The 11,721-nt window shown below is 38.8% G+C and overlaps 1 protein-coding gene across 1 annotated transcript; it reads right to left on the bottom strand.

The window, feature by feature from the left end:
• Positions 1-742: 742 nt before the first annotated feature.
• On the bottom strand, positions 743-10,941 carry LOC113666866 (deubiquitinating protein VCPIP1). The gene is made up of 9 exons (XM_027182664.2): positions 9,338-10,941; positions 8,596-8,774; positions 7,487-7,704; positions 6,818-7,083; positions 6,274-6,488; positions 5,548-5,765; positions 4,776-4,966; positions 3,434-3,724; positions 743-3,070 (listed from the first exon to the last, which is right to left on the bottom strand). The coding sequence occupies exons 1-9, from the start codon at positions 10,829-10,831 to the stop codon at positions 2,033-2,035; spliced, it is 4,110 nt and encodes a 1,369-aa protein (XP_027038465.2). The 5' UTR covers positions 10,832-10,941; the 3' UTR covers positions 743-2,032.
• Between the last annotated feature and the right edge of the window lie 780 nt (positions 10,942-11,721).

Genomic DNA, 11,721 nt, shown 5'->3' with positions numbered 1-11,721 from the left:
CTTGAGAACAAAAGAGTGACGAAAAATGTTGATTGCACTGGTCACGCTGTTGAACATAATTTACTTTCAAAATATAATTTCATCGTTACTCTTTTGGATGATTTACCCACAGCACCTACGAACCCTTTCTTTTTGAAAGCTGGTTAACTGACTCAGATCAGATTCCTCTCAAATAACCTCTGGTGCCTTATAGACGAATTATTCACAACGTACACGTAACCAACAAAATGAAGAGATCAGCCTGGCATTGCCAACAGACGGAAAATGACATTAAAACTGACGAACGCCTTCCTGAATCTTATGTCACATAGCATTACAGCAAACTAACTAATCGATTTTCAGTCTTGTCGTTTCACCTTTGAACCTCGACTGACACAATTCTCTCCGACTCTAATGATGACCTCTGCTCACTTCGAAATCTCAGTAAGTTTTCTTTCACCCTTTAACAGCCAAGATGTGATCATTTTATTCTCCTATCCAGCCGTTATGCATTTTCTTGTAAATAAGTTACGAAAATTTGGTGTTAGATCAAGAGAACAACTGTTACCTGATAGGTTTGAATATTCTCATTACCTGTTGGCTGGATAATGTTGCGTATCAGAGGGAGAAGTTACATATTAATCACTTCTGAGAGCTTAAGGGTTCAGAGCCATGGCTACAGGACTGCACCGACCTAAAAGTTTACCCTACTCAACAAACCACCACTCAAAAATTCAGAAAAAGCGATTTGACAACAGATCTCTTTCTCAATCACAACTTAAAGCTGTTTTTTTAATGACCCTTATAAAATTTCTCTTAAGGTAACCTTTACTTGTTTAAAGAGTTGATCGTTTTTATGATCGAGCCACTTCTTATTTCCATATATTTGTTTGTTGAAATGATCGTAAATTCAAAGTTCTATCCAGCTACGTCGTAAGTTGGTAACCGAAAGTAGGAGACTGGAAGTTACTAAGCTTGCAGTTTAAGTCCACAGATTTTTCAGAGCAATAACTTACGACAGGTCTATCTTCTGAAAAAACCTACATAATCACGTGAATCCACTGGTATCGACTGGACATTCCCATCATTCAAGATTAAAAGATGTAAAAATATAGTGCTTTTGTCTCCAAAACAATTGACGTTGACTTAAGTTCCATATAATGAGAAGCGGGTGGAGAGGGAGGATGAAGTGTGGGTCTCAATGGACCTTCACCACCCCTGTGAGGAGCACTTTGGCTAAGTTTAAGGAGCTCAATCGCTTTCCATCCAGCCAAAAATTTGATGTGCCCGGCCCGAAATTCAAGGGAACAAGAAAGATTTCGGCATAATTTTATGAAAATTCAGGAAAACGTAAGGCGCATTGCTCGTTTCCGGGAATAAAAAAATTTCGGAAATATTTTCCCATTGAAGTTTTTCTTGGTGTTTTTTCGGCTACTGTCTTGAAACGAATGATTTAAAAGTTCTTGAACCTGCTCTCTTTGGCGATCAAAATCTCTCTCAGCTCAGGGAAAGGAACTTTGTTGGATGGAAAGCGCCCCTAATACTTCAACAAAGCTTGTTCACAAAGATTACTACCTATGGCTGTATACGTGTGTTGTAATTGTGCTTGTAATTCCTCTTTACTTCGTTAATACTGAGGAATGTAACTGGCATTGAATGACCTGTTGGATACATCTATATGTTAGGTGATAATATCTCCACCTCAACAAAACTCCTACTATCGAAATTTATGTAACGATTCAGTAGTGTTCAGCATACATTTAAGTGGATCATAAAGCATTGTAGAGATAAACCTTTCCAAAAAAAATCACGCTCCTAGAGCACATAAGCGGAAATAGCTCTTGCAAAGTGGCAAAGACAAACGGAGAGCCACGGTAAATTCAAACTACTGAATCCGAATTATTCGGAATTTCTACACTGCCTCATACGCCTACTCTATGAGAAACCTAGTTCTAATTCCTTCAGCCAAGAGCTTTTATTTCTAAGCCGGAACGCTTATCCTTTCCAAGGGAACTCCTGCGGCACTATTTTACTATCATAGCAACAATCTAAGTTACTTTTCTACATTAGTATCTGCTGCAAGTTCAGCAGCCACTCCTTGATCATTGGAAGATTTTTCCTCTTGTATTGAAGCTTTAACACCATCTTTTCCAGCAGCTGTTTCACTGTTCATTACGACTGATTTTCCACTTTGCATAACATCTGCTTGTTGATTTGACGCAATAATAAACGGCGAAACTTCCGATTCCTGAGCAACCGGAGGTGTATCACCTTCCGTCACATCATGTGTTGATACAAACCTTGTGTCACTTTTTTCTGTTGGTGCCTCGATCTCCGTGGCAACAGATACACGCACCATTGTGACGTCACTAGGCTCAGGACTCATGGGATCAACTGTTACGTCATCTTGCTCTGAACCTCTGATTTCCTCCTCGCCTTGCGCTTCATCTGACGTAGCTGTCATGCCTTCGCTAGTTACGCAATATTTTTCTGGGTTAAGCTGATCAGTTTCCATCGATTCAGAAACAGGTTCTGTACGTTTAGAGTCGTCTCCTTGCCCCGAAATGTTTGCCAAGTCATTAGTAAGAGTATTGACATCATCAACATTACTCTTAATCTTACTTTGGTTGCTTTCAATGTGACTTACATCTTGATTTGTTTCCATATTTTCGTTTTCCTGGTCTGTAACGCGCATCACCTCTGTTTCATCAGCTGTCACGCGCGTCATTTCCGCTTCCTCTACCGTTCCGCTCACTTCATCTGTTTTCGGTAAAGCCATGCTCACCTCTACTGTTTCGACCCTTCCATCACTCCTAAGCTGTGTAGTGCTTTCCTTTTCTACTTGTGGCTGATCCACATCAATAGCATCCTGCGCTGCAACAGGACTCTCCACAAGCATTTTTTGCATATTTTCCTCCTTTTCCACATCTCCCTGGGTGTCCATGGCCTCTGAAGGCAGATTTGTTTCTTCTTCCATCACATTATCCCCTTGCCCGGGTCGCGGTTGTTGTTGTTCCAACACAGCAGTAGAGCTAGAGGTGTTTGTCTGAGAAGATCGGGGATCGGTCAGTAGGATTCTTGATGGAGATGTCTATGGAAAAAGATGATAAACATCAAAACTTCAAAAACCACATTCCTATGATTCACTAAGTTGATCTCAGTGCTGGCTGCCTTGACGCGCAGTTGACACCCGCCTCTATTCCCCCACCCCCCCCCCCCAAAAAAAAAACAAAAAAACAGCCAACTACATGTTTCTGGGCAGGGCATTCACTGATTAAAGTTCTAGCCAGTATAAAATCCTCAATATAAAATGCATCTTTACTACCATGTAATTAAATCTGCGAATATAACAATCTAAGAGATAGGGACATAATGCATGATATACTAGGAGAAAGATGGCCGATGTGTCAAGGATGGGAGGGGCCCTTTCAACAATCTCAACAGAAGATATTACCTCAGCAGTTTGTTTCTGAGCTGATTGCGCACCAGCAAGAGTCCGTCCCTCGCCTGAAAATGCCATCCGAGCATGGGATGTATCTCTTGGTGCAATGGCGCCACTGAAGCTTGCCTCGCTAAACAGACCCTTCCCACCCGTACCACTGCTGCTGCTCCTTTCCTCTACAGGTGCTTGACTTGAACGAGAGTGAGCCTGCAATAATGTTTCGTCGTCCAGTGGTTGCACTTGGATGTGCCGTTTACCAAGACACAGGTCCAATCGATCTTTTTCAGCATTGTAAGCAAACACCTTCATTTGTAATGAGAAAAAATAGACAATAACTGTGAAACATAATGCTTTTCAATCAGCGACGCAGACATGCATTTATATGTCATCAAAAGGAAACTTTCCCTTGCACTGCTCTAAAGACCTTCCCCATAACAGTAGTAACCTAATGAGCTGCAAGTAAAGGAAGCCCGTAACAAAGGTAGCAACAGCACCCCATTAAATGCACAAAATAAGAGCCAAAAACAATTAAGAATAACTTGCTCACTACTAGTGATTACTTTGCTTTGTTTTGTCTTGGTTTTTAATAAGATAAAAGTACAGGTATTCGGTGAGTAGGAAGCAAAATGCATGATAATTATATACTTTGGTGATTCCTAGATACTACAAATTGCATGGCTATTGACAAAACATGAACAAGTCTTAATAAGATGTGTGTCCCCTTGAGGACACTAGTTAGACATCATCCAATCAAGATTTCAAAAATCATGAGTTAAACTCCCATTTAGAAGACCCAGAAATTTTCTTTCAGGATATTTAGAGTGGAATGTTTCAACTTTTTCCATGAATTCATCTTCCTCTCATTCTCTTAAACACATGACATTGTTCTGAAACTTTACTGATTCATCAAAACTGATATCAACATTGGTTTGGACTTGAGAAGAAAATTTGGATCAACGTCAGTGTCTCAGCAACTGTGCACCTACACACCCCTCCCCCCAACCCAATAACAGTCAAAAGATAACAAGTAAGGGTCAATGTTGGGTTAGGGGAGGGGAGGGGTAGGGGTAGGGGTAGGGATGCAGTTGCTCAGATACTGACATTGATCTTAAATTTTTTACTATAGATTTGAGTTAACCCTCCAACTTCCAGAATTGATGAACATGTAACTTCTCCCTAAGGTATCCATACATTGTCTAGCAAACAGGTAGTGAGAATACTCAAACTCATCAGGCACAACTTATTGTCTTGATTGAGTACCAAATTCTCATAACCAATTTACAAGGAAATGTGTAGTAGCTTTAAGGGAGAATTAACAATCAGATCTTGGGAGTTAAAGTTTAAAATCACTGACCTTGTTTGGAAAGGAGGATAAAGTACAATGTTGATTTGGCTTAAGCTGACCCAGATCATTTATGACCTTGTTATAAAAATACCCTCCTTTGTCAAACATTTCATAACAGTTCTGTACTGCTTCCCACATATCACCACCAGTGAGTGTACCAAGAGCCACAAGGGCTGATGCCATGGCAGCTGTGTTTTCAGCTGAAAGTAGTAAAACAACAACAAAAAAATGAATCACAATTACTTTATCGAATTATCACTCCTAAAATTTAGTGTTACAACAAGACCAAATTTAATATTTATTTCCATCTGTTTGACAATCTATTGTTAAATAGTTACAGTGCAGTACATTTGCATTGCAAGTGAATATACTAGTACATTCAAGTATCAATATGATATACACAAAATATGAATATACATGTAAAAATTATGAGCATATAGTGTGCACAAGTGCAAAGTTGTAACATGAGTGCAAACTACAAATAGCGCATGCCAAAGTTACATCTGTCTTGACTTAATCTGTAAGGCTTTTCTCATGAAAATTATTAACAAAATGATTTCTCATGCACCTTCCTATAAACAAGAACTTGTAAAAATTTTCAAAGACTGCAAATTGCCCTACAGGCTCATGCAATTTTGATGTCTTTGGAAAATTTACTCATGGTCATCATCATTGCACGCAAAATCATGTCATTACCTATACTTATTTGCAAGGAAATGTATAGCAGCTGGAGGAGAGAGTTAACAATCAGATCTTGGGTCAGATAGTGTTATACATGTACCTTGTGCCTGTCCTTCTTCCCCAATCTCTCTTGTTGTAGGTGTAACTCCCTCACCCCCCTCGTTTTTTACTTCTGACATAACAACATCAGGAGGGTGCTCCTCAGGGACAACAGGCTTCAAGTGTTCCACCATCACACGGTCACCATGCTGCAAGGGAACAGGGTCATCCACATGACCTTCATCAGGTGGGTGCAGTTCACGGGGTGGAAATCCATACCTGAGAAAAATTATAAAACAGAGACATTTGAGAGAACAGCCTAAAAAGAGCAGGAATGGTTACATGTCTACTGCACATGCACATGTTAGGACAGTGGAGTTCATATGATAGAAATCCATACCTGGATATAAAAATGTTACGAGGAATCCGTGAGACTACAGATCAGAAACACTTGTCATGTACAAAATGTACAAACCTTCATGAAGTAATGGCTCCATGAAGCTCACCATGCAAATTCACTGAAGCTCAATGGTGAAGCATTGGGGCAGAACAGCTATAGAGTACAATTCCTTCGGGAGGAGTCAAAATCTTTTCTCTGTCTTATGCTTATGGCAAAATGAAAACACTTTTCTTTCACAACCAAAATAAAAATAAGCCTTTTTCCAAATTCAGACCCACTTATTTGAAGCCACCATTTTGTGATTGGCAGCTTTGAGAAAAAGTCAGCCAGGGATCTGTGCACAAAGCTTTACAAGTAACACCTTAAATCCCAAACAACATTTTTTACCTGATTCGCAGCTCTGTGTGAGGAATACCAAGTTCTTTTTCAATCAAAAGTAGAAGCTGTTGGAAAGTTGTGTCCATGGCAAGTGTCAACATGCTCTGTTTTCCATCTGATGTGGACAGTCGCACTTTCTTTTCTGTTCGTTTCACAACTGGTTGGGTCTCGTTCCCTTTAGCAGGGCTTGTTTGCTGGGCAGATTGTTGAGGTTTGACACTTGTCTGTATACATGTACGAGTGAGCTATTCATCAGTCATGTTACTATTAATAGGTATACAACATTTTTTATAGTGCCTTTTGGTAAAAAGATAAGGGTTAGCCTACCATCTAATTTCTCCTTACAGTATCAGTCCCTGAATCACATATAAAGGTCATGAGAATAAAGGAAATGATCATCAACTAAAGATGCTCTTGATTTTTAAACAAATTCTCCTTGTCAGTACCTTAGGAAATGTATGGACACCAGTATAGAGAATATGCATAATGATTGGCATAACGGGTGAAAACAAGTATTTTCCATAATCAGAGAGGTAAGAGTAGCACTGTTTACCTGCTGTTTTTGCACTTTAGCTTCTTTGTTTGCCGTTTTCTTTGTGCCTTCTCCACTTCTTCTCTTCTGCATAACAGAAGCATGGTGTTCTGTACGTGTCTTTAACACTCTCTCTGTGTCGCTCATGGTTAGTTCTTCTTTATGAAAAGTCTTCTTCTTTTCTCCAGTCAGAATAATCTTACTTGGTGAGTAGGAGCTAACACTGCTGACATCTTGATCACTGTTTGCGCCAGAGGCATTTTGTGAAGTAATGGAAGGCCGTGCTCCTTTAGGTGTTAATAAAAACAAAAGTTGAAAAATTGTACATCAAAAAACATCAGGACAAACAAATCATATTTGTAAACCATGTAATGGCAATACAGATTTTAGCCTTTTAATCCTTTAACTCCCAAGATCAAATTATTAATTCTCCCCTCAAGCTGCTAAACATTTCCTTGTACAGTAGTCATGAGAATTTGGTGTTAGATCAAGATAACAACTAGCTGATAAGTTTGAATATTCTTATTACTTATTTGCTGGATAATGTTAGGATATTATAGGGAGAAGTTTCATGTTGATCACGTCTGGGAATTAAAGGGTTAAAGCTGAATAGATTGATGTTCTCAGTTTACTACAAGTGGATTTTAACCCTTAATAACGTGAATCTATATTCAAATCAGCACAGCAAACCTTTGTTTTCTCCTTCCTTTCTTGCCGTTTGTCGCAAAATTATGTCTACCACTTTCTGTACAAGTCTCTCACTGCCAAATTCACCAGGAAAGTGTTTCTGCACCAGCTTTGATGCAACATCATACACATTGGAATTGAGAGATGGGTCCAGTTCATATTGGAACCAAAACACAGTGTCTTTCACAGTTGTCCCATTCCACTCCAAGCTTATTGGGAAACTAATAGCAGAGAAAGAAACAATAAAATATATCTCTTTCGTAATGGTTTGATGTATATCAGATAGAAGGTGAGAGATTTGACATTTTGAAAAGGCTGTTGCATTTAAAGATTTCAATCATTAGACCTTCATTCTGAAAAAGGGCTAACAGTAGAAAGATCAGTTAATCAAAAATTTGCTTTGGCTGCCATGATTACATGTACATGCCACTTGTCTGCTACTAAAACACCACAGTTTTGTTAAAAACTAAAACACAGCATTTTTAGTAATGGAATATAGATTTACATAATGACATCTTCCCTTTCACAAAAACACTTCCTTGTAACCCATTAACTCCCAGATCTCATCAATAAATCTCCTTGCTGTCTACCATACAACTGTCATGATGTCAGTGTGGAAAAATTGGTATTGGTAATAATGTCTTAATTCACTTGGATTTTAATCTTATCTCTTGTCTGTTTGATTTTGCATTGTTATTGTATGGAGAAATTCTGTCTCCCTAACTCATGAAAGTAAAGGGATTAAAAAGTATAAAAGCACTTTCTTTTACAGGAAAATTCAAGTATAATGACAGAAAAAAGGTGACATCATGCTCCAAATGAAAGATCACCATTGACAATTTCAAATAAAAAGTATTCATGGTTAAATCCAGCCATGGTACATTACAACATCACCATGTAAGTATTATAAGTAATAATGTGTATATTCACATAAAAATTTAAGGAAAAAAAAATATAATTATATCAATTGCTAATCAAAATATAGTCCAAACAAAATATGTCATATTCAATTAACATCCATTTCATAATTATTTCATTTTATGATACAAATGACCTATACATGATTTGTGCACAAATTCTACATCTTTATAGCACACTGGGACTTGCTGCACCTCTCAGGGTTGTTATCATATTCCCTTCCATTCCAGAAATGCTTGAATCCACATCCACAGCGACTGTTACCTTCTACCAGTGTTGTTGTGCGATCACCATTAACGTAGACTGCAGTTCCATCTGACTTGACTCGGCGCAAGGGGCCATAGCAGAGATGGCACTCAAGCAAAGTCTTATTCTGTAGACAGTGACTTATATCAGTTAATAAATTCTGTTGACCTACATCTTTACAGTTGTCTTTCTTACCATAAACTTTGTAGCTGATCTTTGATGTTCAATTATCAAGCAAAATAAATGGATGTCTTTGAACAATAAGCTAGTTATTGTAACATCATAGTGCATCATCATTGTCACACAATGGCTTCACTATTTTATCACAATAATTGTATTTTTATTTCACACTGTTTATTTCTCATGAGACTACCATTTTAGCAAGGTCACACTCATCCCTCCCAGAATACCTCTCACTCTTTTTCTTTAGGGTTTCAACATATCTATCCCCATCGCAAAGACATACTCTAATTTTCTAACATCATGCAATACAACATCTGAACAAGTGAGTGTTCCACAACACAAAACAAGGAAGTAATGGCTGTATCATGCCATGGCAAACTTTGTTCCTTACTCTACACAAATCATTTGTTACACATTCACAGGAAGCCAAGAGCCAAGATGTCATAATACATTCACAAAGAAAGAACAGACAAAAAGCTTTATATCAAGAAGGTAACGCACATCTACCTTGTATTTAACTGCCACCAATGAGTTCCGTTCTGCATCAAAAACACAAACCAGTTCATAAGCAGGAAAAGAATAGCTAAGGCCTTCCTCTAGGGGTCCATGAGTTTTTACAGCTATTTCATAGAGTTCTCCTCCTGGTTTAAGATCATCAGAGGAAACATCAAAATGTACTTCACACAATGCATTGCAAGACAGACATCGATGGAGACGACCATCAGCAATAGCTGATTTGGCTGCCGCAGTAACATTTTCTGGTTTAACACCCACCATTCCAGATGGTTTGTAAACAAATTGGTGCACTTCAGTGACCAGCTGTGCACTAATATTGTTTTTTTTCACAAAAAGTTCATCCATTGTTTTAACAAGTCTTTGTATATATTTTTCTTGAAGGCAGCGGTCTCCACCAATGAGACAGTGACCATCTTTGTCAAATTCAACATACGTCTTGACCACCTCATTGGGTATACCCCAGGCCTTAGGAATCAACCAATGTGGAAGCCTGGGCAAAGGTCTTCCTTTTATTCCAACAAGAGGAATGAAATGATTACGTCCTGGGCTACTCCAAGCAACTGCCAGTGGTTTGTTGAGCAAGTTGTCTTTGCTTCTGCACAAGTCTTCTGGGATCAAAGCAGGAAGAAATATTCCAGTGTAATCACCACTAGATTGCATTCCTGTGACACTGTCAAGGAGAATGATAGGCCTGTGCAGCACATTCGCAAGGCCAAAGAGATGAATATTTCTTAACCCCAGCCCTTCGGCAGAGGTTGGAGGGGGTTCAAAATAAGGGTCAGCCTCAGCAATAATATCCTTCCATTCATCATCATGGATGAAGTCTCTAAACAACCCTTTGTATTTGTGCAATTCCGTTTGCAAATGCCTCTTTAGGTTTGCTCTGAGTGCGTGCCAGAAGATTTCTCTTCCAACAAGGGCGCGAGAGATGGCATGAACCAAACAATGGCCGTCCCCATCAACATGAACTGGGACAAGTCGTTCTTCGTTATCATTGACAACTTTAATGGCCTGTAATGTTTGCTCGAGATATGACTGTGATCCTGTATTATCCCGTCCATAGCCAGCTGTGTCCACGTGTTCTAATTCAATTTGAAATGCGCGATCTCCAAGCAGAGCGCAATCGAAGATGTCTCCTTGTCCCATTTCCCTCAACAGTTTTCCTTCACCGGTTCGTTTATCCATACCATAAGTCGTCAACAGCGGTGACAAGAGTTTACAGTGATAGTTTGAATATCCCTTAACCTTCACCAGATCTGGTGTTGTCTTAGAGGAAGTATGACCAAGTAACACTGAACGCAGAAGACTGCGAAGAGCAATCTCTGGGTCTTGGATATCTTCTAAGTTGAATAGGCTGTCTTTCGCGTGGTGTTGCCCGCATCCCGTACACTCTACACTCGAAGAAGCATAAGATGGAAAATAAAGTTTTGTGCGACACTCAGGGTCCGGGCAGATCCCACTGTACACTCTAAAGCCTCGCCACATTATACACAGAGACAACCACTACTCGCTTCCGTTTTCTCTCTCTTACTTCTTTGTTGACCTTGCGCATGGCAAGAGGAGGCCTGGTAACCAGTTGGAGGAGGAATAGCATTGACGACGTTGTCCGATCCGAATAACACTTTTTTCAGATTGAAAAAATTTAATAGATAATAATAATAAAAATAATAATAATAATGATAATAATAATAATAATGATAATAATAATAATAATGATAATAACAATAATAATAATAATAACAATAATAATAATAATGATAATAATGATAATAATAATAATAATATGATTTTCGAGATGGGTCGGCGAAAATGTATAATACTTGAACAAGAATGAAAATTCAAAGGCTTGAAAATTCAAATCCTCGATGTTAAACTAAGGATAGAGGTATCGCTTGGTTAGACATTCCACTGAGAAGCTTTGTTACCCTGAAAAAAATTCCCATGTTCCAAAATTAGATGGCCTTTTCAAACGCAAGGAAGTCGGGGTTGGGAATGGATTCACCTGACCTTCGAGACTCGCGACTCCTGCCTTTCTGAGCCCAATGATACATGAATGATGAAATTTTTTCGAAAATCATGATTCATTTTCATCTCATCTCAATAATCTTTCTCTGTTAACTGCTTCCACCCCGAGAGGAATCATGTTTAAGGAATCATACGCTGGTTTCGCTGTGAGCGTTTGACCAACTTTGGCATTTGAATGCGAAATATTATTTTAAAACAACTGAATAATAATCTTAAGGTGCTATATGAACACAGACAGACAGACAGATATGATTTAACAAGCTTTTCTGACACACTCTGCATCGATCTATCACTATTACGTGTGAATGAGAGACAAATCCTGACCGTCTTTGATATAAATTGGCAGACTG

Source organism: Pocillopora damicornis, chromosome 3 (genome assembly GCF_964200805.1).
Source record: "Pocillopora damicornis chromosome 3, jaPocDami1.2, whole genome shotgun sequence".
Taxonomy (NCBI): domain Eukaryota; kingdom Metazoa; phylum Cnidaria; class Anthozoa; order Scleractinia; family Pocilloporidae; genus Pocillopora; species Pocillopora damicornis.
Note: the sequence above shows the minus strand (reverse complement) of the source record. Positions and strands in the feature narration are given on the sequence as shown.

What these genes read in the sequence shown, in the direction of transcription:
- LOC113666866 (XM_027182664.2), bottom strand. Translation starts at nt 10,831, where the DNA reads ATGTGGCGAGGCTTTAGAGTGTACAGTGGGATCTGCCCGGACCCTGAG. An exon ending in TATCCTCCTTTCCAAACAAG is followed by an intron (nt 3,725 to 4,775) that starts GTCAGTGATTTT and finishes TTACAAATGAAG; the next exon opens with GTGTTTGCTTACAATGCTGA. An exon ending in CTCAGAAACAAACTGCTGAG is followed by an intron (nt 3,071 to 3,433) that starts GTAATATCTTCT and finishes CTTTTTCCATAG; the next exon opens with ACATCTCCATCAAGAATCCT.